The 27,436-nt window shown below is 49.4% G+C and overlaps 1 protein-coding gene across 5 annotated transcripts; it reads left to right on the plus strand.

Moving 5' to 3' along the window:
• Nucleotides 1–581: 581 nt before the first annotated feature.
• SLC25A25 (solute carrier family 25 member 25) lies at nucleotides 582–27,244 on the plus strand. Of its 5 annotated transcripts, none has more exons than XM_061476712.1 (11): nucleotides 582–869; nucleotides 20,041–20,167; nucleotides 20,257–20,344; nucleotides 20,777–20,812; nucleotides 21,105–21,216; nucleotides 21,942–22,100; nucleotides 23,019–23,171; nucleotides 23,276–23,383; nucleotides 23,620–23,787; nucleotides 24,170–24,320; nucleotides 24,718–27,244. In XM_061476712.1, the coding sequence occupies exons 1-11, from the start codon at nucleotides 597–599 to the stop codon at nucleotides 24,900–24,902; spliced, it is 1,560 nt and encodes a 519-aa protein (XP_061332696.1). In that variant the 5' UTR covers nucleotides 582–596; the 3' UTR covers nucleotides 24,903–27,244. The 5 variants fall into 5 exon arrangements, with proteins under 5 accessions (XP_061332696.1, XP_061332692.1, XP_061332693.1 ...); XM_061476708.1 differs by lacking the exon at nucleotides 582–869 and adding an exon at nucleotides 11,299–11,981; XM_061476710.1 differs by lacking the exon at nucleotides 582–869 and adding an exon at nucleotides 17,280–17,666.
• The last annotated feature ends 192 nt before the right edge of the window (nucleotides 27,245–27,436 follow it).

Raw genomic sequence — 27,436 nt, forward strand, 5'->3', positions numbered from 1 at the left:
ATGGCTTCCAGAATCAGCCCCCTTTCCTGCCTCGTCTGATTGGACTGTCCTCCTGTCACTCAGACGCAGGGCCCGCCTCCTGCCGGCAGAGCCGCGCTGTCATTGGTCAGACGCGCTGCCCCCGTCGGGGTGGGGCCAAGGGGTGGCCCCACCTCCTCGCTTGGCTCAGGACACTGGGCCTGCGTGAGGCCGCTGAGGGGCTGGGCCCGCCCGTGCTCTGATCCCATTGGCTGCTCCACCAGTCCATCAACACAGGGCGCCCCTTCCTTTCAAAGCTATTGGCTACATGCCACGTCCGTCAAGCTCAAAATGACTTCGGTCTCGCAGTCTGATTGGAGGTTTGTACCTTTATCCCCGCCTTCTGCGGGGTTTAACCAATGGGAGTTTAGCCTAGGGTGCCGTTACCGCCCCCTTCCTCCCCGGCTGGTATTTCCTTTCCGATTGGTGAGCAGGAGAAGGCGTTTCCCTGACGTCACCTCCCGCCCACCTCGTTGGGGGCCGCTACCATTGGCGGGCGAGGCGCGTGGCGCGAAGGCGGAAGCGGCGCGTGTGGCGCGGCGGGAGGCGGAAGCGCCGCCATTTGCCGGTGCGGGGCGATGCCGGGCCCGCGGCGCTCGCTGGCCTCGCCGGTGGTGAGCGGCGTGCTCTGCCCCTGCGGCTCCCCGAGGGGCACGGACGGCGGCGGCAGCCCCGGCAGCCCCAGCCCCGGGCCCTGCGGTCGGGCCCTGTGCGAGGCCTCCGAGCAGGACCGGCGGCTCCGCGCCCTCTTCCAGAAGCTGGACGTGAACCGCGACGGCGCGCTCTGCATCCACGACCTGGCCGTGGGGCTGGGCCGCCTCGGGCTGCACCGCACCGAGCTGGACCTGCTGGTGAGCGCCGGTCCGGGAGGGAGGGAGGCCGGACGGAGACGCTTACGGTGGGCGCCGGGGGGAGCGGGCACCTTAGGCTCCCTCCGTGCTGTCGAAGGGGTTGCGGTGGAGCCGGCGCTGCTCTGCCCCGCATAGAGCGTTAAAGCATTGGTCGGTGCTTGCGTGAAAGCAGCGCTGCTGCTGCGAGCACTGAACCCAGAGGGCTCGGCTTGCTCCCTACCCGTGGTAATGCAGGCGTTTGATCGGGAGCTTCCTGCTCGGGCAGGGTGAAGCAGAAGGAACCCCGTCTTCCTCTGGGTCCGGGGGTGAGGGAGCTGTATGGTTACTTGTGTTTGCAGGGGGGTTTTGGAAGGGAGAGGTTGTGGTGCAGATTTCGTTGCGTCACTGCGTTTCCTCACGTTAGGCTGTTTGGCACCATGTTGCTGCTCCAGTTTCTTGCCCAAGGTGGGTTATACGAGCCCAAATCGACTGTTTAAAGGGGTTTGAAACGCCTTAAAATGTCCGAAGTGTGGAATTTGGCCCCTTTGCACATGGGGTATATAAAACATGCCGTGTGCTGACTTCCTACCTCTGTGCCCTTTAGTCACACAGCTCTGTGTGTGATGCTGCTCTAGGCTTCAAGGTTCAACGTGATGCTGCTCGGTTTAACTGTAACTGGTGCAGTTTACGTCTGTGTGAGCATGGTGGTTGTATGCAGGACCATAAAAAGGCTGAGTGTCTTGGGAGGGTAAAGCACTAATACAGGCTGGGGAGAGAATGGATTGAGAGGAGCTGTGGAGCCAGGCTGAGAGAGCTGGGCTGGGTCAGCCTGGAGAAGAGAAGGCCCCTGAAGGGGAGACCTGAGAGCAGCTCCAGTGCCTAAAGGGGCTGCAGGAAAGCTGGAGAGGGGCTTGGGACAAGGGCCTGTAGGGACAGGCCAAGGGGAATGGCTTTAACCTGCCAGAGGGGAGACTGAGATGAGCTCTTAGGCAGAAGCTCTTCCCTGTGAGGGTGCTGAGGCGCTGGCACAGGGTGCCCAGAGAAGCTGTGGCTGCCCCATCCCTGGCAGTGTTCAAGGCCAGGTTGGACACAGGGGCTTGGAGCAAGCTGCTCTAGTGGAAGGTGTCCCTTCCTGTGGCAGGGGTTGGAGCCGGATGAGCTCTAAGGTCCCTCCCAACTCACTCTACAGTCTGTGATAGTGGCTGCACACAGGGGTGCAGTCAGGGATGTGCCATCTCTCAATCCTACAGGAGGGAAGAAGAGTTAAAGGATAACTTCTGAGTCACTGAAAACCCACCTCATTCTCAAGCAACAGTCCTTATTCTCTCCCTGTTCTGGGAGTGGTGTCCCAATTTATATGACTGCTTTAATTGCATGTATCCATGCTTCCCAGAGGTGCTGGTTCCTTTCTGGCTCCTACTCTGCAACATCTTCACTTCGAACGCTTTTGTTTGGCAGCTTCCTTGCTGCTGTGGAGTATGGGACTTTGGCAGTGTGAGCATCTTGACAGTGGTTTAATTGTGCTGCTGCTTCTAAACATAACCTCAGTGCCATGGTGATTTTCTGCCGTGAACCTGATTATACCATATAAATCACCTGTGCATCGTGCATGCCCTGGGCACCACTGACCTGCTTCCACCCATGGGTGCCAGATCCTTTACCCCTGGCAAAGCCTCTCACCAGTATGTTCTGCCTGAATGCCTGTGTTGGTTGACATCCCTTTTCTCCCCCAGCACGTTATTCAATCCAACCTCCCATGCTCCAGGAGGATGCACCATAAACCAAACCACGTTTTTACTTCCCAGCACATAGCTTCTGTCGTTGCCACGCTGTGGGACCAGCAGAGAGGAGCCGTTCTCCAGGGACTGGAGCTGTCTGGATGCTGCTTAACAGCCCCGTCTTTCAGTTGAAGCCCTTCTCTGTCAGTATTGTTCCTCTTGCTTCCTCTGCCTGGGCCCTTCCGCCATGCAGGAAGTGGCTGGTTGGATGAATAGGGTTTGCAAAGCATTGTTAATGTGGCACAGAACCCCTTCAGCAGTGTAAAACGTGTGTGTTAAGGAGGAGGATGCAGAGTTCAGGACTCTTCAGTTTGCAGTTCAACGTGTGGGAGCAGTGCTTGTGTTGCTGCACAGAAAACAGCCGCATTGTGTGGTTTTTAGGCAAATCAAACAAACTTCCTGCTTCCCAGGCAGTTCTATTAATAAACTGGCTGTTTTTTCTGCCCCATCCCTAGCTAAAAATGGCCCCTTGAAGCATGGGGTAACTCGTGTCAAGTCACACTTGAGCGAGGTGCTTAAGCATCAAGATTAGAACCTTTTTTTGATGTATGGGACACGGTGTTTGGAGACCAATTCAGGCATAAATTGGGACATGGTGTTTGGAGACCAATTCAGGCATAAATCACACAGATTGCTTGTGATTAGGAAATTACTTGGTGCCTGTGGTGCGTTTAATTTTCTCTTCCATGCAGCAGCATGTTGGAGCTGGGAGTTGCCTTCTGATGTTTTGGAGACAGATGGAGAAAATATTAGGCTGGAAACGGGAGGTTATCGCTGATCTGAGCTGCAGGCTGCTGATCTCTCTGCGTCACTGGCCTAAAAGGCCTTGTGGTAACAATAATAGTGTTGGGCTCCGACTTGGAAAGAGAATGAGCAACGTTTTGGCTCCTTCAATGCTCGAGAGTTGTTATTGAGATAAACCCCTTTGTTTTGCCTTGGAAAATTGTTGCTTTTCTGTTTTAGCTGTGGCCTTGTGTGGTGGGGGAGAGAAGGGGGGACTTGGATGGCCTTTGAGGTGGAATCTGCGTATGTAAACCCAGGCTGTTATCTTTAAACCATTTGACAAATCGAGTGCCAAAGCGTAAGCCTGCTCAAGCAGTGTTTGTTTGCAGGGGTGGTGTGAAGCAGTCGACATACTTCAGTCTGCTTGGGCAGTAAAGTGAGAACTATGTGAAGAATCCTTTCAAAGGCTTTCTTGTTCCCCTGTGTAAAGGGATAGTCCTTTACTGCTAAATTACACCTACCTCTGCAATAGTCCATCTCCTGTTACTGCTACCTTATGACCTCCCTCATGACAGTATTTATATAGACTTAGGGAAGTGGAAATAAACACTTAATGGAAGTACTAGTGGTTGAACAGGAACTAGGTTCCCTACTTTGTGTCTGGAGATGATGTGTTGTTGAAAGGATGGGCAATGGCAGTAGTTGTGTACTTGCTAATACAACTTTTCCTGCTGTTCCTGTTTAACTACAGGGCTGGAGTGGTATTGGAAAACCTCATCTCTGCTGCTGAAGTTCCAGACAGTTTGAGCTGGTGGGATTAATCCCAGCTAGACACAGACTGAACTTTGTCTTCAGTTTCCTCCTCTGTGGCAGTGCTGAGCATCTTCTGCTGGACTAACACTCAGCTTTAAGAGCAGAGCAAACATAACCCTTGTCTCTTTTCAGTTACAAGTGCTGTGACCACAATGTCCTCCTTGGCCTTGTGATACTTTCTTTTCCCAGGTTCATATTGCTCCCTTGGTATCAGCTTCTCTGTGTGAAACTGCCATCAGCTCCCATTCTGCTGACATGTTCCCATCTGCTTTCATGACTTCTGTCTTAGCCTGGTGTCTCCTCTTTGATCTCCAAGTTCTGGCTATCCAAACTCCCATACAAGGTCTGTTGTTCACTTCTCAGGGTACTGAAGAAGCACAACTGTGCTGCTGCAGCTGGGCTCTGCTGTGTTCTGGGTGCTCAGGCCTCTCCTCTGAGCATCTTTGCTTTTGAAGTACATCTCTGGATGATTCCAGCTGTCAGGAATGTTGTATCTGTGCTGTTCTGGGGCAGCTGGTCAGTTATCTGAGCAGTCTCTTTCTCATGTGACTCCATGGATGGAACTATTATAGCAGTTGCAATCATATTTAATCTTACTCGTGATCAGTACTTTATCTCCTGTTGTCATTTAACCCTTGCTTTCAAACTCTTTATTTGTGTTACTGGTTTACTCTCCAAGACTTTCTGTATACTCTGTACTCTATTGGGCACAATGTACTGAAATTATCAGCAATTATAAGGGGCAGAGGAAGGAGAGAACCTTTTCTGTGTGATGCTCTCGCCTGGTTTTCATTCACATTTGCCTGGAAAAGGAGGGCCTGAGGTTTCGCTGTGTTGCAGAAGCCTGTTTATGGTAAAAAGAGCAAAATTCCAATACTGTTCTGTAATCCAGACTGGAATATCCCTGCAAACCTATACCCATCTAGAGACATCTTCATGGTTTCCATGTCCTTAATCGTGCTGGGGCAGTTGTGAAGGTTTTAGCCAGGCCTTTGTAATTCATCACAAAGGGTTGAGCAACACAAGGTTGTAGCAAACAAATGAAGCAGTGTTAAGAGTTTGAAATTCCAGTTGATTCCCTTCTTTCTGCTGCCAGGCATTTATCATCAACTCCTCAACCACCCATTTCATGAGTAATCCTAAAGGACAAATGTGGAGCTCCCTGAGCCAGTTTAATACAAGGTGAAACTGCTTTCAGCAACCTGTTAAATAACTCCATGCATTTATGTATAATGCTTATTAAAAGAGCAAGCAGAAAGGCTCATATTTGCTGGCTCTGTAGTGAGTGGAGGCTTCTTCTTGCTCTTTGTAAAGGATTCTTCCCTGTGAGGGTGCTGAGGCGCTGGCACAGGGTGCCCAGAGAAGCTGTGGCTGCCCCATCCCTGGCAGTGTTCAAGGCCAGGTTGGACACAGGGGCTTGGAGCAAGCTGCTCTAGTGGAAGGGGTCCCTGCCTGAGGCAGGGGTTGGAGCTGGATGAGCTCTAAGGTCCCTTCAACCCAAACCAGTCTGGGATTCTATGATGAAATGTGTGGTTTGAGGAGGGCCCTGTTCCCATGCACTTGGGCAATCTGGTGCAAGAGCAGAACTGTAGGTCAGTGATTTAGTTGTGGGTAAAACCTTTCAATCTGTGGTAAGTGCCTGAGTTGGTGTGAGCTCTGGGTTCTCATACTTTTCTCTGCTTTAGGCGTGCTGAAGACTCACATGAACTCTTTATAATCAATTGGACGAGTTCTTGACAGGCACTGCAAAGCTGAGACTGGCTTTGGCACAGGGAAACTTCTCGACGTGGAGTTGGTTATTAATAGACTTGGCCAGCAGCCTCCTGAAGTGAGAGCCTGGCTGTGCTGGCTAGTGCCCTGGGACAATGCAAGTCAGGGCAGCCTGGCTGGCACCCTCTGCCTGCTATTGTGGCTTTGCCAGCACCCAGAGCCCTTACAGGGATGCAGGAGGAGAGGGATGCTGGAGACCAGGGGATCTCACGCCGTAATGGTGAAAGCCTTCGCTCAATCTTGGTCTCTGATCATCAGGCCTGCCTTGGTGTGATTAATGTGTTAAACTGGCAGTTAAAGTGGTGCATGTCCACTCGGTCTTCAAAGATTGGAATCAAGTTTTTAGATGCAAACACATACAAGAGGAGCTCGCTCTTGCATAAGCTTACCTTGCATATAAACAAACAACAGTATGTTAGGCAAGTGATGCTTTATGTTCATGTACATACAGGACCAGGTATGCAACTCTTGAGAGATGCAATCTTGGACATCCATTCAGGATGGTTTTTGTCCTCCCTTGGGAGCAAGCTGGAGGAGCCTGGTGGTTCTCAGGTTGATTTAGCAGAGACCTTTGTCCTATTTGCAGAGTGATAATGAATGGAGGACGTTGGCTGGCCTTTGTGAGATGTCAAAGACAGCTTTGGCTTGACATAGCAATTTTAAATGTCGCGTGGTGTGAGAGCCTCTCGTGCAGGGTGGAATCCTGTATGGCACTGGCCTTCCAGTGTAATGTTTCCTGCAGGATGGTGTGAATTCCCAGCTCTCCAGTGAAGTGAATGCCTGTAGGATCCCTGGAGCCTGAGTGAAAAGAAATGATACAACTGACCCAAAGCAACTGATTGTGCCTGTGTGGAATATGCAGCAGGGTTTGATCTTTCAACACATGTTTGGACAGGGCCTTGGGTGACACGGTCTAGTGTGAGGTGTCCCTGCCCATGGCAGAGTGCTGGAACTGGATGATCTTAAGGTCCTTCCAACCAAACCATCCTATGATTCTTTGTTCTGTGGGGCATTATTTAGTGACCAGGAACAGTAGATACCTTGGTGCGCAGAGGAAAATGTCTCATTCTTCTCATCCACATTGGATGATTACTGAGATAAAGGCAGGTAAAAAAAAACAGGACTTCAGTATAATTACTGCTTCTTTTCATATTTTAACATGAATCTGCCTGAATAGAAAGCAGAACCCTTAAATAGCTGGTGAGTGTTACTAAAATGACATCAAAGCCATAATAAGGACTTGGTCTCCTGTTGGAGAGCCCTACAAAACAGTGGTGCTGCAGTTCTGTGCTCTCTTGCTTATAGTCTAACATGATATGGTGTTGGGAAGAGAGGGGGGAGACAGACCTACTTATAGCATCAAATGGTAAATGAATCTTTGTTCTTGCTCATGTCCTGTCCCTGTACTTGCCCCTCTCAGTGTGGGACATGAGTATGCTTTAATGATTCCCCAGCCTTTGCCTCGGGTAGAGGAGCATAGCAGTGATAACTGGTGTCAACGTGGAGATGTTAGAGCTGTTCCAAGTCCCATGTGGTGAGCTGTGGGGGAGTTCCTGGCTCTCAGTGGCTTACACTGAATTCTGCTGTAAGAGAAATTGCTGACATTTTTACATCATGAGTTGCCTGGAAAGGCAAAGCTGTTTGGAATGTGAACCTACATCCTTCAGCCTAAGGGGACAGGGGCTGTGTGAGACCAAGCCCCGGCTGCCTATTTTCTTACTCACTATTTTCTTGATTAACTTTCTAGTGCACCGAGGAGCTGTTCTGTAGTTTGTGAGTTCTAAGGATGGCCTTTCTCTTGGTCAGTCCCTGGTTCTCCATGTGATGCAGTATGACCCCAGTGGAACCCTGCTCTGGGCAATAGCTGTGTGTTTCCCCCTCCCTGGCCAGCTCTCTCTGTATCTGTATTTGGCACTGGCCCCTGCTTGCCTTAATACATCAACTAGATCAGCTCATCCCTTGTGCCAGGGTTCCTGTGAGGAGGTGACCTGGGTTTCTGTGCAGTGTTCACTGAACCGTGCTCCGTCACCTTAACACATTAACGGAGTTGGATGTCACTGCACGGCTTAATTATTTAAGCAGCAATGGCCAGGTTGTTTAGACTTAATGGTGTGGTGCAGGAAATACTTCAGGGTTAACTTCAGCTTTGTAAAGAGTGGGAAGCACTTAATGCTTCAGTCTTCTAGAAATTACATTTGGAAAGATAAGAGGTACCTGGAAGAGCCCTGGCGGGCTGGGTGCTATCTCTGGCTGGCACATGTGTAAGGAGCACTCCTCCTCCTCAGGGTGCTTCTAGGCCATCGTCCCAAAGGAAGATGAGTCACTGTTGATTCCTCTGGGGTCACCGGAGGAGTTGGAACTGGAGGCAGCTTTTCCTGTGCTGAAGGAGAAGGGTCATTGCGTTGCTCTGAGCACAGCTCCCTTCCCTCTCCCCCCCTTCTTTCCTCCCTCCCTCTTGAATTTTTTACATGTTAGCTAGTCCTCTGCTGGGAGCCTCACATTCCTGCTGAAAAACGCTGTGCTTTTACTCACAAGTCTTCTAGGAGCAAACGGTCTCAATCTGAACTTGCGCCTGGTGCTACCAGGCTGGAAAAGGCAAGCGTCTGCCTGAAGGCTGGAGTTTTAGGCTTAGCAAGCACTAAGATGTGGCCTGTATGATGCGGAGGATACAAGACGCAGCTTAAATCAGAGCCTTCCTCTGACAGATTGCACTGAGGAAAAGACTTGTTTTAATGAAGCAAAACACATCACTCTCTTGCTCTTTGCTTTCTCTTTTCATAGAATCATATAATAGATTTTGTCTCCTTTTGGATGCATTCCATGACTTTATTGTTGCCTTCTCCTCTGGCTGTGTAATCACTACCCAGTTTGGTGGTGTAGGACTCTGAGACCAGTTGCCTTTTGTCCCCAGTGACTGGCGTGCTGGCAGAGAGGCAGCTTTTAGCTCAGTCCTGAGGCTTTTCTGCCTTAAATCCTGGGCTCTGTTCATGGAAACTGCTCTGTTCATGGAATTGTAGGGCTGTTTGTCTCCTAAGGAAGGCTAGGCTGGGAAAGCTGTTTCACTGGGGCCTAGGTGTTCATGAATTCTGTTCCTGTCACCATTCAGGCAGAGCACTCTCAGTAGTTACTGCATCTTTTCTTATGTGTGAATGATTGGTGGTGTAGGGTAATTCTTCGTGGTGGTGGTGTAGGGTAATTCTTGCCTATAAATTCCCTGTAGGAGAGCAGCTGTCTTGCCTCCAGCTATAATCATCTTGCTGTTACCAGGTTTATTATTCTGACCTAATAAAATTCCCCACTTGATAAAAGTAATGCCTTTTTTTTCTTCCTAAATATGATTAGAAAAGCCTGTTCTCCAGGAGCTCTGTGGATGATGAGTGTGGTGGCAGGATTCCTCTGAGGCTCCCTTTAGTGAGGACAAAGGCCAAAGAAGCATTGCTGAGTTTCAGCTTTAATTGCGCCCCAGGCATGTAATTTCTTGCACAAATTATTGTTTTACTGTGGAATCTCTGCACGAACAAAGAAAGAAGCAATCCCTGCCATGGGTGTACCTCTAAAGCTAATGCGATGCAGAACTGCAAGTTTCAGGTCACATCAGTCTTTGAGGGGCAACCCAAACCACTAAGGACACATTTAAGTCCCACTTTGGGTGCTTTGCCTTCTATATGGTGGCTTATAGCTCTGAGTGGTGGGGCCAGCCCTTTCCACATGTGGTCACATTGCTCTGGACCCCATCCATGAGTAGCCTCACATGGTTACCCCAGCAGAGAGCTCTGTAGTTTTTGGCTGGGTTCATGAGGCTTTGGAGGAGCATGAGAGCAGGGTAAGTGCAGAGCTGATGTGGGGGGGTGAGAGGACCTCTTTTAGCAGTGTAAACTTGAGATCAGTGCAGTGCTTCCTGTGAAACGACAGCCTCAGGCCGATAGAAGTTGGTTAGAAACTTCCAAATGTCATCCTAAAGGATCTGATTCTCCGGGTTTTAGAAAGCAGCTTCATTCCTGCGTTGCAGTTGTGATGACCGGCAGCAGCTCAGGGTATTGGAGGCATGACAAGAATTCCTCACTCTCTTCTGCCTGAGCTTCTGACTGCATCCCCATTGGATCTGCATGGTGCCATTCCTCAGAGAGGGACAGGGCTGTCCCACACCCCACGTTGGAATTCTCTGCATTTTTATCTGTTCTGTTTTAGTATGTGTCCAGTTTTAAGGTAAAGAACTGTGTGTTCTGTGTGGAGACCTTGTGATTAAAGAATGTTTTCCTTTTCTTAAGGAATTCTGATGCGTGTTTGCAGAAGAATTCTTTTATAAGGTGCTGTCATCTATGGACTTGTCTCTTTTTCCATTAAGGTTGGTTAAAGGAATTCAGCATCCCCAAGCTCCCACGTGTGATGTTCAGTGTGTTCTTCCTCCCAGATTTATTTGCAAATTAGCTGCTTCAGCTTGCGGCACTTCCAGGTTTTGGGTTGGATTTTCCCTATCTCATATCTGTAAAACAAAAATTCCCTACAGTGTGTCCCTCTCAAAAGTTAAAGGCTGAAAGCAAGAGGTTTTCTGCTTGCCATGGACCTTGCTGTGCTATGGTGGGTTGGGAGCCTCAGGAGGTGGAAGCTGTGGCCTGTACTCATTTACCCTGTTAAAAACCAGACTATTCTCTTATGGAAGAGTAATACTTTGGGAAGTGAGGCGTGCAGTGCCCTCTGTCTGCAGATGCCAAAGGCAGGCATGAATCTGGGACCAGGGAGTAAACTGTTAGTACTTTAAAATGGGAAATGAGCCCAGTGATTGCTGCTGTGGCAGCAGAGGGAATCATGGCATTTCCTGTAGAAATTCGGGGAATATCGTGTGTTCTGTGCTTATATATTGACACATACGTGTAGTCCTGCTCTGGTTAACCCTACCCTTGCGTGGATAAAGGCTCCTTCAGCAGAACTCGGCCTGTTTGACTCGTCAGCGCTAGCTTTAACACATGTATTAACGAACAACCATGCACGCCGTGGAAGCGTGTCCCCGCGTCTCACTGCGAGCCCAAGAACAGCAACACAATGCAGCACCAAAGAGTTGTTGTAACGATGCTTGGGGACTATAATAGACCAGGGAGAGAGGGCAGCAGCGAGAGGCGAATTCAGCCAGGGCTGGGGAAAGCCGCCCTTCTCCCCGCAGAGCCATCTATGCCCTAACAAAGGAGATCCCGAGCTCTGGAATCAGGTACCGTAGCCCAGGCAACCCCGCGCTCTGGATGCTGTCCCGCTGCCCGCCCTGCCTCCCGTACCTGCAGCCGGGGCGCGCTCCTCGGCGGGCTCCTCCCGCCCGGCTGCGCGCGCTGCTCCGGAGCACCGCAGCGTTGGGAGCCGGGATTGGCTGGGCACTGCTGCAGTGGGGATGCAGCCTGGGGTTGTTCAGCCTCGCTGCTCGCCCGATGCCGTTGGGATGAGCCGGGACGTGCGGGTGAATTGGCAGCGCTGAGCAGCTTCCCTCCGAGAGCTTCATCTCGAGCTTTCCGCTCTTTAAGCATCTCGGCCAAAGCTGCTCCGTGCCAGGGGTCTTGTGCTTTGTCTGTTGCCATCAGGTCCGAGAGGCTCTGGTACAATGAGCTGCTTGTCAGGCCAGGCACGACCGCAGTAGCAGCGATTTCTAAAGGCAGGAAGCGTCCGCAGGAGCGGGCTGTAAAGAATCCGAGCCCGTGGAGTCGCTGGGTTGAAGCTCCCGCTGGCTGCCGGGCTCATTCCCGTCTCGGGGGTGCTTGGTAGTGCAGTCACATCATCCTTGGCAGCGGGCAGCTCCTGAGAGCGCAGGGCTTCCCTGCCCAAGATGCTCTTTGGAGCAGCAATGCGGCAGACCCTGTGGCGTTTTCTGTCTAGCTTCTTTCCCAGGGCCGTATGCCAAGGTCCTGCAGATGAAAAAGAGGATGAGGCCAGAAACACCACCCCACTTCCAGGCCCCGGGGAGAAAGGGCCAAAGATGTTGGGGAAGCCACAGGACAGAGGGACTGATCCCACTGAAAAGAGACCAACTATCCTACTGGTGGTTGGACCCGCAGAGCATTTTCCAAAGGTAATGGGATACGCAGGGGCTGGTGCACATGATAGAGGAGTGTGTGGTCTGCGGGGAGTAGGGGTGCTGCAAGGTGGAGTGTGTGAGTACCTGGAGGGGTGTGTATGTATTTGGGGAGGGGAAAAGGGAGCAGGGCACCACGCGTGTGCTTGCTAGGGAGGAAATGGGGGGGATTTAACCTTTCAGACCTGATGTTCAAAGGTGTGTGTGTGGGGGGTGGGAATGCTGTTTAGGGGCAAAGGGGAATACGGGAGTCTCGAAGGTTCCTGGACAACTTGTAAGGAACAAGACTGAGACGGCAGGGAATGATGATGCAGGTTAGTGGCGAGTCCCACCCCTGCACTGGAGACCAGCAAAGGAGCAGCTAGATCCCAAAATATTCCAAAGTCTGGTCATTTGGCAAGCCTGGGGAAAAGCCAGCGTGTTCCGAGCAGATGAGTAACCGGCTGTATTATCTGAATGGCACAGCCCAGAGGAGAGTAAAGCCTGTCCCTGGGGAGCGGGGAGCATCAGGGAGACACTGGAATCTGGGTTAGGAAGGGAACTTCCCCCGGGGGTGTGAGAGCAGGGAGGTGGTGGGTGCACCCAATTGGTGGAGAAGCAACGGTGAGGCTTTGTCTGGGGGGAGGCAAACAAAAGCTGCTCAGTTTAGTGCTGGGCTCCTAGCACAATGCAGGTCTGCCTTAGTTTTGATGGGAAGGGAATGCTGTCTGTATCTCCTGGAGATGGTTCAGTCAGCTCTGCCTGTGTGTGGTTTAAAACCAAGGGTGTGACTTGAGAAGGAGGCAGGCATAACCCCTGCAAGTGGTGGGAGCTTGGGATAACAGGGAAGGGCTGCAGCAGGGATATAGGAGTGCATGACTTGCAGGATGCAGTATTTGACAGGGCATGGTTGTTGCTGTAAGCTTTCTCTGTAAAATGGGGACAAACAGGTTGAAGTTATTGAGGGGGTTTATAACCTGGTTTGAGTGGGAAGAGGCAGCGTGGCTTTTTACATGCTGGGAAGCAGAAGCCACTCCCTGCTTGAGTCAGGCTGGAAAACCTCCAGGGACTTTTGCCTTCATCCCTATTGCCATTAGCACTGTGCATCCTCGTCAGAAAGAGGAGTGTGTGCATTTGGAGGAGGGCTTTTGTGCTCAGGGGTTGAAGGAGGGCAGAGACTGGGAACTGCAGGAGGCTGTGATGAAAACCCTGAAAGCACAGGGCTGGGAATCCGTGGTGTCTCGCAGGGAACAGTGGTCCCTCAGTCATGGAAAGTCCATCTGTTCTCACCTGCAAATGAAGCTTTCTCTGAAAGCTGATCCCAATCTCCTCTTTCCTGCATGACCCTGGCAAGTTCTGCTGCATAGAAACCTTAAAACTGGCTAACAGAGAATACCTAGAGGATAAGGATGTGGCAAAATGGAGTTATTGCAGCTTAAGAAGTAAGTGCCCATCTGCTGGGAGGTTGTGACTGTGTAATTTTAGCCTGCCCTGATTGTAAAGTAAAACACAGGCTAAAGCTCTTGTGTCGGGGATTATGCAGATAGGTTTTACCTTGCAGTTCAGGCCGGCTAATACCGCATCCAGCCGTCGCTGTGGCTCAGCTGACGGACAGTAACTTGCTAAGCTGCAATGACTTGTTTGTGCTTGATCAGATACCTGTGTTCTAATGACCCATCTGAAAGTCTCTTGCAGCCTCAGGGATGGATTCTAAACCGCCGTGAGCAAACAGTGTGTGTTGGTGTTAAAGAAAATGGGACACACACATACACACAGAGCTTTTGTTCTCTGCCACTGGCTGGCTGTGACCTTGGGAGAAGTCTCTTGACTGGTGTGGCATTGGGTTTGTAAACCCACCTGTAACTGTGTGCTAAACCCCCATGAAATACCATGTCTGGTACTGTAAGGAATTGACATCTATCAATAAGCTTGACCAGAGATGCTTCCTAGCCCTGGCTCTTCAGTCTTTGCTGTCCTCGGGGTGTTTCTGCTCAGATCCTTGCTCGAAGGAAATGATTTCACCAGGAGGCTGTTTCTGCAGGTGTGGGAGAAAATATCGATTGCAAATGTGATGCGTTGGCCTCTGAGTGTGTGTACACAGGAGAGAGGCATCATCTGCCCCTGATGTCACCATCTGGACTTGTAACTTTGGATCTGTGTGTTGTCAGTGGAACAGGTCACCTTGATGTCAGATACCGTGTCCCGGTGTTGTTTTCCCTCCCCGGTCCCTATCCTTCCCCTTGCACAGCCTTGGCTGGCTGCAGCTCTTCCCTCTGCTGGGGGGTCTCTTAAATGATTAACTCCCCTCCTTCAGACACCGTACTCTCTTTGTTTGTGCTTTGGGAGCACTTTCTGTACTGTACAATTAATTATAAGCTACTTTCCAGAATCTAAACACTTAACAAGTCAGCAGAACCTAGGGAAAGCTTCCAGCAATAGCGGTTCTCCCTCTGCCCCATGGTGTACTTGCCCAGCGAGCTGCTTTGCCTGTGGAGGAGGATGTTGGTTACGTGCTGTGATGCTCGCTGGCACTTGATATTTATAGAGACCTTTTTTATAGCAAAGTAAATTCAAAATTAAACAGCATGCTTTCCTGCTCCTTGTATGGCTGCATCCTCCCATCCTTCGGGAGGTACCTTCTGCAGCTGATGTAGTAAACCAGTGATGAAGTAGATGCCTATAAGAGTAGAAATGACTTGGAAAGGTGAAGTGTTGGGATTGCAGGGTGCTGAGTAACTTGTGACAGCGCTCAAATAAGAAACAAATCCTATAAATAAAGTGAAAATGGGTTTGCAGCTTCTTTGATGGCAAGAAAACGGAGGAGGAAGATGGACCCATCTCATGCTCCCTTTAGCAGAGGAGGGTATCAGCTAGGCTGCCTTCACATTGACCAGAAACATGTAGGTCCAGCTTCATTGTAAGAAGTGTCAGACTTGAAAGGCCTGACTTCCTTTGGAGCTCTGTGCCCTGTCCTGGGCTTGACCAGGATTAGACACAGCTACCAAGGGATGTACAACCCATACAACTCCTGTATTGAAGCCCTGGCTGTGTATGTGCTGGCAGGGGCTGGGGGAGCAGGACCAAGGCTTGGGGTGCTGTGTTCCAGCAGCACTGACCCTGCAGCTTTGCCTTTTGAGTTACTTCCAGATTTACCCAGGGTTTCTTAGGTGAAATCTGGAAACCTGTTAATGCTCAAGTTCCTTTTGCCACTATAGCCAGAATTGCTGGTATAAACTTCATCCTTAATCCGTCTCTCCTTCTTAGCTCGCTGCCCTGTAATTAATACCCTGCTTAAAATCAGCTTTCTCCACTATATTACCTTCCTTCTTTCCCCTGACGTCAGTAATGGGGCTTTTCTTCCCTAAAATGAGCAGATTTTGCCTTTTATCCCTGGCTGCCAACTCCAGACAGAGTTTATTGGGGGAATCTGCATCATGTTGGCATAGCAACCAAGCAGCTCTACCACTGATACTTGGCAACTCGTGGGAAGGACTACGGAGGATCTTAAGACTTGGTGGAGCAAATCCGAGTTATATTTGTGCACATACTACCTGGAGCTGGGGGTGGGCTGCTCGCCTTGGTCAGGCTCCTCCATCATGGAATGGTTTGGGTTGGAAGGGACCTTAAAGCTCATCCAGTTCCAACCCCCTGCCATGGGCAGGGACACCTTCCACTAGAGCAGCTTGCTCCAAGCCCCGTTCAGCCTGGCCTTGATGCTGTTGGCGTGCAGCATTAGGGTGCTGTCGGTGTGCAGGGAGTGAGCTGCTGCAGCTGATCTTTAAGAGGATCTGGAGTCCCTGAACACATCCTGTTTCCATGCAGAGGAACGTCAGCAGAGAGGAGGTTAAGCCTGGTTAGGTAACATGGCATAGAGCTGGGGTAGATGAGGTGCTGGGGGAGGACGTAGGAACTGTTTGGGTCACGATTCTCAAGGGTACCCAATTGCTGTGAGTCAGGATTTCTTAAGCTTAAAAAAACTCCATTAAAATATCCTTGAAATAAAGCCCCAGATTAAATATTCCCAATCCATGTGATTGACACGTAGCTCCACAAACAGCTCACTGCAGACCTTGGCTTCTCCTTACAGAACAAAATGCCACGGTAAAGACGTAAAGGCCCCTTGTGCATTAGGATGGGAGTGCTTATTGGACTTTGCACTGGCCAGGCAGGCTGTACAGACAGAGCAAACACAAGGAAATGTTGCTGTGTCTGCAGTGGTGGGGAAAGCTGTTGCTGGGCTGGCTTAAACCAGCTAAGCAAACACGCTGTGCTACTTCAAGTGCAGGCAGGGCCATGGTGTTCTGGTTATGGGCTATGGCTTTTTGCGTCTTCCTTGTGTAGCATCTTATCTTTGGTGAACATCAAGACCATAACTTTATTGGCAAACTCATGTTAGCAGCGAGTTATTTATTGTGGCTTGAGTAGCCTTGTAACCTGCTGCACTGCTTTGGTACTCTCACTGCAGAGCTAGGTGTTATCCCTGCATCAAACTCCACTAAATGCTTAAAAGCCTGTAATTAGGTCCACATTAAATGATGTGTGTGCCACACTCCCTGGCTTGCTCCTGATGAAAGCCCAGGAAGTCCCTGACAAAGTGGTTAAATGGTAGGAGCTGGAAAGTGTTGTTCTACCTGGGCCACTTTATAGCACACATCTGACTGCAATGTTTAATGGTGGCTGGAAGAGGAGGAAAACCTCTTCAGCTGGTGTAACTGCTGTGTGGATGCTTAGCTAAGGGCCTTTGGAGCAGATGGGGCTGTTCTGAAGCCTGCCCTTGATTTAGTGGTTCTCTGGATGTTCAGCACAATGGCAAACCTCCACAGGCTTTACTGGTGTTAGTGACTGGAGTGCTGCAGAGGAGAGAGATGCTGGTATACAGGTATCTCTGCTTCTGGCTGGCATTGGGTGCTTTTGGGAGAGCTTGCAATAAAAGCAAATCAACTCATAGCCTTATAAAAGTGGAACTTTTGCTTAACTGGATATCCCAAGCATGTATGAAAGCAGTAGGTGAGTGGCATCCTGCTCTGTGTTCTGGAGGCAGATTTCTTGGGACGAGGAGGACAGAGTCCTCTTGTGTCGTATGGGTGGGAGAGGTCATGCTCAAGCCTGGTCCCTATTGTGCTGCGTATGTAGATTCTTGGAGATGTGAAAACAGGACCAGAAAGGACAGACCGGATGTAAGGAGCAGCGAGCAACATCCTACCTGGATGTCAGCCAAAGCCTCTTGGGTTGAGAGAGGGAAGCCTGGTTAAGAGTTAACTTGTGGTGAGCTGATGTAAGGTCTCTGTGCTCCATGGGAGCCTGGTGTTGAGCAATGGGAGGCCTGCTGGGTGGGACTCTACAGCCACAGCTTTCCTTTTAAGTAGAAGGGCAGGGCTTGTGCAGCCAATCCCACCCGTGCCAGCTTTGCTCATAGGCATGTGTCATGAGTCTTGCCGGCATTTCCTTTCCACCACACACTGAAAGCAGCTCCTGGGAATCACTTGGTTTTACTTCCCTTCCCAGTGGGTCCAAGCAGGGCAGCTGAGGCTCTGGCTTGAGAAGATGCTCTGCCTCTGCCTGTATGTGCCGGTGTTCGGGAAGTCCCAGGCTGAGTTTGAGTACTTTGAGTCGAAGGGGCTGCCGGCTGGACTCAAATCTATCTTCAGACTCAGCCTTTTCATTCCATCCCAGGAATTCTCCACCTATCGCCAGTGGAAACAGGTATGGCTCTGAGGGAGGAATGGGGGTGAGTGATGGTGGTCTCTAATACCCTCAGTGGCAGGGTTGTGGGGGAGAAGCTCATGATGGCTCTGTCATCATAGCAGGGTGTAGCATGGATCCCTTGGTTGGGGTTGCTGAAACAGCGTGGAGGTTCTTTTGGGTTGGATCGTAAGAGAGCTCAGTGCCTCTATGTTTAAACCATGATTTGATGCACAGTAAATAGAAAAAGGGTTTTTCCCAACTGTTCTTCTCTAACTGATCTGCTCCAATAGTGTTTCACATCCTCTTCCTTTTCCTTCTTGCATCCTGCCTCCCTCTGGCAGGAGGTGTGTCATCTGGTGTCAGCCCCCAGTGAGGGTGAGCGGGTTTGTGCTATAAGCAGAAGAGCAGCTTCGTGCTCGTGGCTCAGCAGTGGTGAGTGGGCTGAGCTGGGGGAGGTTATAGAGCGTTCCCCTTCACTGTGGAATGAAGAGGCACTAAATCCATGGAGTGCTCTGTCTGACCATATCACAGCCCTTGCTCTCAGCTTGCCCTGCTGCTGTGGCTCTTATCACCAGGCTTGAAGAGCACAGACAGCTGATGATTGAACAGCAAAGCTGGGTGGGCTTTTTATATCTCTGTACAGACACAAAGCATAATGGTAGCAGGCTTTAAGACATGTGGGGTCCCACAGTGTGCTGCGGGGTCTGTGTGTGGTGCAGGTGACCATACAAGCAACAGCAGCCACGTAGCTGTCGGTGACCAGTTCTGTCTATGGAGAGTTTGTATTTGCTATTAAAGAGCTGCAGGCAGGCACTTGTTCGTAGCTCTGGAGAAGATGCTGTTGGCTTTCTCACCCTTCCCATGTGTGCTGTGGGTTAGTGCTGGGCAGCAGAGCAGCTTTCATTACCTGCGGTCTCTGACCATTGCTCGCACATCTCTGTGGCTGGGAGCACAGGAGCACTTGCACAGTCACATCCCTGATGCAGTGCTCTCAGTCATCAGTGCCTGCCAACTGCCTGTGGCCAGCCGGAGGGAAGCCCTGATTCAGCTGTTCGAGGCCAGCCTGCTGACATGTGAGGGGTGTTGCTCTATCTTTAGCCTGCAAGTTGAATGTAAGGTCATAGCTGAACTTTACAACAGTCATATGATGAATTGCAAGTGAAGAATACCGGGTGTACCTCAAAGGTCAGGGCAGCTGGGACAGTGCTTTCTTATTTAAGGCTCCTAAAATGATTAGGAATAATCCTCATAGCATTCGAGCTGAAGTGACAGGGCTGAGAGTGGGTTTTAATAGTGAAGTATTTAGTGTTTAAGTCATTTAAAATGGCATGGAAACACAGGCTTATGAAGGGGACTGGTGCTCATAGGTGAGGAAATATCACAATAAGCTTATTACTTTTGAAGCTCAAACAAGATACTGGTGGGCAGAGGGTTAGCCTAATGTTGGATTTCAGCTCAGAGCTTCCTTCTCCCACCTACTGTTCACATACATGTTACAGGCATTAAACAAAAACTGTAGGTGATGCAGTAGACTGAATCACCCCTCATTTACTGTTGCCCATTGATTCATGTTGGAAAAGACTTGAAAGCTGTCAAAGAGCAAGTGACTGAACAAGAAGAGAAATAGGAACTCCCTGAGCCACATTCCTGCAGCCTGGAGATCACCTCTCCTGTCAACAAGTGTGCCCTTAGACAGGACAGTCCATGTGCTATTGCCCTGTGCTGGAGTGGGTTAATGAGTCATTTACCTTGTCCTGGATGTCTGGCACAGAGTCTGATCTTGATTTTAGCTTTGTCCTATTAAGAGCCTTTTCTTGTTCTATATGCATCTCATGGAAACTTGTATAATTAGAGCACATAGCTTCAGGGTGCCTAAACCAGTTCATAGGGGTTTTTATCTTTGGCTGTGTCCATTAGAGCTGGGCAGGCTTTTTCTGGTTGAAGTTAGTTATTGCCCGAGGCACCTAACTTCTCTAAGGATTGTAGTAGGCACGAAATTCCTTCTCCTATTCAGGTGTTTTTATTACCCGAAGTTTTGTGATTCACTTTGTATGCAAATCTGTTCATACTTAGTTCAAGAACCTCCACAGGGGCTTTATAAGGTGTTAAATCGTGATACAGCACTAAGATTAGACACATGATAGTGGCACAATATCCCTGTCAAGGCATGAGGCGTTTTATCTGTGTAACTAACTTTAGGAGAGGCAGTTGCCTGGAATCGGGTGACTTTTTACATTACTTCTTTGCTCACATTTCTTTGAGGGATTGTGATTGTCAGCTGTCTTCTGGAGGCAAAGTCAAAGTTGGGTGGGAAATGATCTTTATATTGGATAGAATGAGGGGCAGAGCTGTCTGAACAAAGGAACTGACAGCTTCTGATGTTCCTGAACAGAAAATTGTGAAGGCTGGAGACAAGGACCTGGATGGACAACTGGATTTTGAGGAATTTGTTCACTATCTCCAAGATCATGAGAAGAAACTGAGACTGGTCTTCAAGAGCTTGGATAAGAAGAATGATGGTAAGCACCTTTCTCGTGCTCATGAATAGGCCTGCTCCATGAGTGAGCTCGTAATCCGTGTACCTGAGCTCACTGGCTTATCTTTGCAGGCCGTATTGATGCCCAGGAGATTGTACAGTCCCTTCGGGACCTGGGAGTCAAGATCTCTGAACAGCAGGCTGAGAAAATCCTGAAGAGGTGAGGATTCCACTGCTCCTTCTGCTTTACTGCTGAGGGGGTTAGAAAGAAACAGAGAGACAAGGAACCCATCTCTTCTTTCTACCCTGTACGCTCTTTCCAGAGACCTCAGCTCCTCCCTTTTTGCCTGTTGTTCTTCATTTTGATCTGTTTTTTAACCCTCTCCATGGTTTGACGCTTACAAAGTCATAATGCACTATGGAAAGTCACTGTCAATCTCTTTATTTCCTGACCTGTTGTGGGTACTTGCATCCCTGTCTCATTGTCCTGCTGCCCCGAGCTTGCTGCTTTGGAGGACTGTGCAGTTGCTCTTTGGAAATGCTGAGTGCTTTGTGCATGTGGCACTAACATGGTAACAACCACTTATTTGTGCTGTTTTTTCCTCTTTCTTTCCTCTGCTACCTTCCCTCTGTCTGTTTGCCTGTGTGTCAGAATAAGGACGGGACACTTCTGGGGTCCTGTCACCTAGTAAGTATTATTTTGCCTTCAGTGTCAGTTGTGTCCCTGATCTTGGTAGGAGGGGGTGCAACTACTCCTGTGGGTCAGTTAAAGGGGAGAGACAGGGGAGGAACAAAGGAGCCCACTTCTACCTGTGCTGTGTTTGAATAGGTTTTAGCTTTGTCTTGTGTCTCTTTAGAAGTCTTTTAGTAGCTGCTTTGCAAAACTTCTTTTGGTGTAGGCCTGAATAATCAAAGGGAAGGGGAGGAGGAATTTGTCATCCAGTGGGAGTCTGTACTCACTTAATGCTGCATCTTTTTAGCATGGATAAAAATGGGACAATGACAATTGATTGGAATGAGTGGCGAGACTATCACCTGCTGCACCCAGTGGAGAACATTCCTGAAATCATCCTCTACTGGAAGCACTCCACGGTAAGAAGTGGCTCCTCTGCAACAGGTCTTGCTCTTTGCCCAACTTCTCAGCCAGAGTCCTGACCCCCAGGAGCTGCTATCAGCAGTCCTATCTTTCTCTCTATGGTTCAATAGCTGCCTTGTAGCCCTAGGAGCCCAATTGCTTCCTGTCCTGTTATCTTGCCACCCATCACTGGCACAGCTTCTGAAGCCTTTGGCACAGGTGATAACTGCACAAAGATGAGGGTGTTCACTTGACTTGTGCCTCTCAGAGCTCATACCCATGGCCAGTCCCTGCTGGTTCAGGACCTGTTAAAACTGGAAATGGATTTGACAAGCACCCGTCCTTCCTGGAGATATTTCAGTGTGTGTAAAGAGCATGTAATGAGATTAAACTGGCTGCAAGCGTGGAAGGTTCCAGACAGGTCCAGCCTTTTTGCCAGGCAGCTGCCTGCAGTTGGTCATTTTGTTTCTTACAATGATCCACAGCATTTTAATGCAGACAAATGTTGAGCAGTTGCCAGATTCATGAGCAGAAATCTCTGGATGTGAAGGTTCCACCTGTGCCATGCTTATAAACAGTGGTGGTTCCTAAGGCCAGGCACAGCAGTTCAGGGCTATAGATAAGCTGCTGAGCTGGGCTAAGCATATCCAGTCCTTCAACACTTTGCACTGATTAAGAGCAGTAAGACTTGGACATAGTCACTGGCTAATGAAACGTTTCTCAACACCTTCTACTTCTGCAGATCTTTGATGTGGGAGAGAACTTGACTGTTCCTGACGAGTTCACGGTGGAAGAGAGGCAGACAGGGATGTGGTGGAGACACCTGGTTGCAGGTGGAGGTGCAGGTGCCGTGTCCAGGACTTGTACAGCTCCCTTGGACCGCTTGAAAGTGCTCATGCAGGTATGATGGAGCAGCTTCAGTTTGTTTGGATACTCAGGCAGGTTCCTTTAATATTCTTGGGTGCCTAGGAGGGAATAATCATAGAATCACAGAATAGTTAGGGGTGGAAAGGACCTTAAGATCATCCAGTTCCAACCCCCCTGCCATGGGCAGGGACACCTCACACTAAACCATGCCACCCAAGGCTTCGTCCAACCTGGCCTTGAACACTGCCAGGGATGGAGCATTCATATAACGTAATAATAGTAATAATACCCATCAACACATTACAGCACTCTGACCAGAATTAGTATCATTGCTCGTGTATTGCTTTTTGGATTATTTGAATAATCCAAGTCATGTTAAAGTTGTCTTTGTTGATTAGGGAAAAAATACAGAAACTGTTCTGGGATGTGACATATGAGAGCTCTCAATGGTTGGGGAGCTTTGTGCTTTAGGGCACTGGAAACCTTGGGTGTTGGTGAAACAGGTTTAAGCCTTGTGTTTTCATGAGGCTACAAGAGTTGAAGTGGTTGTTGTGGTCAGGGGGCAGCACTTGAACTTACTGTAAGTATTATCAGCATTAGAAAGGAGTTAGTAAACCTTGATTTTTCACCTGCTTTGCCACTGTACTTGCTCTTGTGCCAGCTGAGAAGTTTACCTGGGGTAACTGATCCTGCAGTAGGTATGGGAGTTGTTTATTTAACCTTTCCTCCCGTTCTAGAGAGAGATACTGATTAGGTCCATTAGTTAACAGTAGACTTTGCAGGAAAGGAAAGAAGCTTGCTTTCCTATTGTAGGAGTTATCTGGGAGGGATTAAAGCCTTGGCAAATCTCTGGTAAATGAAAAAAGTGCCCTTTTGTCCCTGGATTACAGAAAAATGTGGCATTGTCGTAATCGGGGCTGGAGCTAATCCAAGCTTGCCTGCTCTCTCCCAGGTCCATGCCTCCCGCAGTAACAACATGTGCATCATTGGCGGCTTTACTCAAATGATCCGAGAGGGTGGACCAAGGTCACTGTGGCGAGGGAATGGCATCAATGTGTTGAAGATTGCACCCGAATCTGCCATTAAATTCATGGCCTATGAGCAGGTGAGTAAAAGGGCACAGACAGAAGGCTTTGCAGAAGGACAAGCTGAAAGAAAAGCTGGCTGAGGTAAGTCAGCGAGGCTCAGTGTCTGTTTTGGCTTTTACAGATTAAGAGGTTCATCGGCACTGACCAAGAAATGCTGAGGATCCATGAGCGGCTGTTAGCTGGTTCTCTGGCTGGGGCCATTGCACAGAGCAGCATCTACCCCATGGAGGTGAGGCCCGGGGCTCACAGTCCAGCCCTTGGGGGATCATGGCAAGGTGCTGAGATGGGAGAATGTGGGTAGAACAGCAGCACTGTGATAGCTTAATTCTTGGAGGTCGTGTCAGGCAGTAGTGCTTGCATGATACTTGCTGTAGCCAAGTCATGCTCTTAAGTATGACATGGTGTGTTTTTATTCTCCTGTTGATTCTCCCGTAGGCCTTCATGGTGTTTATTTTTGCCTTCTAGGTTCTGAAAACAAGGATGGCTCTAAGGAAGACAGGACAATATTCAGGCGTGTTGGATTGTGCCAAAACCATCCTTCAAAAGGAAGGAATGGCTGCCTTCTACAAAGGCTACATCCCCAACATGCTAGGAATCATTCCGTATGCTGGCATTGACCTGGCAGTCTATGAGGTATAAACCCTTTAACTTGTAGGGCTGTGCTGCTTGTGTAGCTGTATCATTGTCAGACCTGACAGTTACTACAGGAGTTTATCAGAGCTTTCCTGATCAGCTTTGTAGGGCACAATTGGATTTATTTTTGCCCAAAATGGCCTAAAAGATAATCCAGTACAACAGTTCTGCTTCCCTAGTCAACATTATGCATGGTCCCTTGTTTGCTTTCTTTATGAGAAAGGATTTTCCCAAGTAGCAGTAGCTTAAAAAGCTTTGAGAAGCCTCATGCTCCTGGCTGAATTTGCACTGGGTTTCTGGGCCTTTACACTACATCTTTCACACAGTATGATGTGCTTTTTGATTGCCCCTTCACTGCTAACATGCAACTTGTTCCTTCCAGACACTGAAAAATGCCTGGTTACAACGCTATGCTGTCAACAGCGCCGACCCTGGAGTCTTTGTTCTGCTGGCCTGTGGCACCATCTCCAGTACCTGCGGGCAGCTCGCGAGTTACCCCCTGGCTCTCGTGAGGACACGCATGCAGGCCCAAGGTGAGGGCTTCTGGGAACTGGGGGAGCTCGTGCCACGGTCTCTGAGCTGGGTAAAGGTCCTTCAGTGTAAACGTTGCAACCACAGCCTTCCCTGGCCTGTGCAGCTGAGCAGAAGGCTGTTTGCCATGCTGCATGGGGACAGTGGACTTTGTGCCGCCCTTAGTGGCGGGGGCCGAGCACCTGCAGGGCAGAGCTCTTGTTTTGATGAGCAGTTTGGGGTTAAGGGCGTCTGCAGATCAGCTTGAGAGGATGCCTGTGATGCGCAGCGTGGCAGTGGCTCATGGAGAAGTTAGGTGCTGTTCCCCATGAAGCGCTTTTGCTCTGTGAACATCCACAGGAAACACTTAAATCAAAACACCTGGGCTGCATTATTGATCTGTGCCTTTCTCTATTACAGCTTCGGTGGAGGGTGCTCCTGAAGTGACAATGAGGGGACTCTTCAGACACATTCTGAAGACAGAGGGAGCCTTTGGTCTTTACCGGGGTCTGGCACCGAACTTTATGAAGGTGATCCCAGCTGTAAGCATCAGCTACGTGGTTTATGAGAACTTGAAGATGTCTCTGGGCGTGCAGTCACGGTGACCAGGAGATGCTGAGGACTTTGAACTCTGAAGTCTTGGGGTGCAACCTCAAGACGTATAGCCACCTCTCATTCTGTGAATGTGTTGACACTAAGCTGACTTAAGCAAAGCTGTGAAATCTCAGATAGTTTGTAAGTCAGTAAGGGCAGGGGGAGGATCTGGTGGCCTTTGCCATCTTGCTACTCTGTTCTACATCAAGTGGTCCTTTGTGTTGGGCCTTTTGGGAGACCAGGGGCTTAACTTCTGGTTGAATCTTAAGGCACGAGTTGCTGAGGTCAGTTCCCAGCAGCATGGCAGAGTAGCAAAGGTTTGGGTAAAGGGTCTGCTTTCAGTGTATAGCGTGTGCAGAGCTGTTTGCCTGCAGATGAGCACCTTCTGACTTGCTGAAAGAGCTTCTTTTTCCATTCAGAGAGCTTCTTTTTCTTGTCCCATTCAATTGTTCAACTTCCTACCCGTGTTCAAATTTGTACAAACCTCGTGTAGGAGCTGCTGCCACACCAGGCTTGTTGTTATGTTTACATATATTCCTTTGGGTAGGAGACATTAATGTTCTGCTTCCAAGACTTGACATGAAATGGAACTTTGAACTGTACTGGTTTTGAGGGCTGGTGGGCAGTGGTTTATCTGATCAGGCTGAAGGCTGTTTAGACCAGCCTGATGAAGAATTAAAGTTATTTATTTTTGATAGGTTTAAGTGTGTCTCATAAATCCACTAACAAGATGCACTTACTAACAGAAGCAGCAGACTAGAGCCTGCATGCCTGTATCCTTTGCATGCCGGGATTGGCTTGTCTTATACTCAGCAGGGGCTTGGAAAAGAGGAGGCAGGAGAGCCCTGGGTGGACTGGCACCTTGATGCATGGCTTTAGTGAACAAAACCCACTATATCACAGCTCCTGCGCAGTCCTGCTCCCAGCACAACGCGAGAGCTTCTGCGCAGCGTTGCATGGGCCTTTGAATTCCATTCTGCCTGGTGCCAAGGGTAACTGGTGGAACCTTTTCCAACCCCAGTGCCTACGCTGCTATCTATCTCTTTAGACCTCTTTGTAGATTGATGTTCAGGTTTGTGTTAGCAGGATGGAGTCCCCAAGCCAGGAGTGTGTGTGCTGTTGGGAAGGGGTGTTAGGGAAGAGGGGCTGGTTGTCACTGGGAGAGGTGGGCTTTCAGTCCTGAAGACATGCTTGCTTTGCTTTCAAAGGGTGCTTTTCATAAGGCTAAGGGAAAGACATGGCTTTAAAATTTCTCTGACTGCATTATGGGCTACTTTAATCGATAGGATCCGGCTGCTGAGGCCTGGGGGATCCTCATCCAACTTTTCACTTTGGGCAAAAAAGAAAGGACCAGCGTTGCATTCCACTGTTTTACTGCTTAAAGCATATTTATTTTGTATTTATTTGAACAGAGTTATGTCAGACTATTTTTATAGACTTGTTTAAATATTGTTACTGTGCTCGTAGGTCTGGTTTAGGAAGTTCTCTTTGTTCTCTCACATCACACAGCTGAGTCGTGGGCAGGGATGCTAAAGCACCTTCCTCTTGGGGCTTGAGCTGCCTTTCCCACGTCTGGGGTTGTTGCTGGAGGACCTCAGCCCAGAGAAATTCTGTAGCAAGAAGCCATAGGAGAGAAGGGAGTAATTGGGAAGCAGAACCTTGGGAGGAGGGAGAAGGGTGCACTGTGAGGCTTGCCTTACGTTGGAATTGCCTCCGTGCATGGCTGAGAGGCTGGTGGGTGGATGGCTGAAGTTGGGAAGTAGAAGGTCTGTGTATGTTAGATGTCACAACGGATAATTGAGAGCAATCCTGGGGAAATCTTAGGGGAAAGGGGGAGGGAAGAAATCTCAGGGACTAAACCCACAAGTTTCCAGAGAGATGGCAGGAAACTTGTGCTTGGGCACGAGCTGCTTTGAGGCTGGATCAGCGGAGCCTGCTGCTGGGGCAGTGCTCTTCCTAGGCAAGTGGGCACTGTGGAAACCAGACAAGGATGCACTGGCACTTAGCAGCTGCTTTTATGCTGACAGCTTTGGTGGTTCATGGAGAGTCTCCCAGGTAAGGCTCAGCCATGGCTATCCAGTGCTGGCAGCAGTTAGGCACATGGAAATCTAAATCAGTCTGGATTAGTGATGTGATTTTTTTCCACCCCCCCCCTCTTCTTGAGACCTGTCATAAATTCTGCAGTGGCTCCTTCCTACCAGTGTGGCCTAATGGGAATATGAATATCAGAATGCAAAAATCAATGCAAAATGACAACCATCTTTGTAGCTGTAACCACAAATTGTTATAATACAAATCTAACTTGGATTCTTCATGTAGGGAACAGTCTGCTAATAAAGGTCTGTCAAAGAGATACCACGTGTCTGCGTCTCTTCATTAACGTGGTTTGTTGGTGCTGTTTGTGGCCAGACTCTTCCTGGGATGGTTCCCACCAAGGATGCTGCCCCTGGGAAGGATTCTCCCTATGGGGACCTGGGAGAACAGAATTCTTCTTAAAGGCAAAACCAGCAAACCTGAGCTCAAGGCAGTGATGTGTTGGGGATGT

The sequence above is a fragment of the Pezoporus flaviventris genome, unplaced genomic scaffold, assembly GCF_033815535.1.
Source record: "Pezoporus flaviventris isolate CSIRO_AGI_PZ_B2104156 unplaced genomic scaffold, CSIRO_AGI_Pfla_v1 ptg000097l, whole genome shotgun sequence".
NCBI lineage: Eukaryota > Metazoa > Chordata > Aves > Psittaciformes > Psittacidae > Pezoporus > Pezoporus flaviventris.

Bases quoted from the DNA above. Each gene is read 5' to 3' on its own strand.
- SLC25A25 (XM_061476712.1), top strand. From the start codon at position 597: ATGCCGGGCCCGCGGCGCTCGCTGGCCTCGCCGGTGGTGAGCGGCGTG. The intron at 20,813-21,104 runs GTAAGTATTATT...GCATCTTTTTAG, and splicing joins TTCTGGGGTCCTGTCACCTA to CATGGATAAAAATGGGACAA. The intron at 23,172-23,275 runs GTGAGTAAAAGG...TGGCTTTTACAG, and splicing joins AATTCATGGCCTATGAGCAG to ATTAAGAGGTTCATCGGCAC.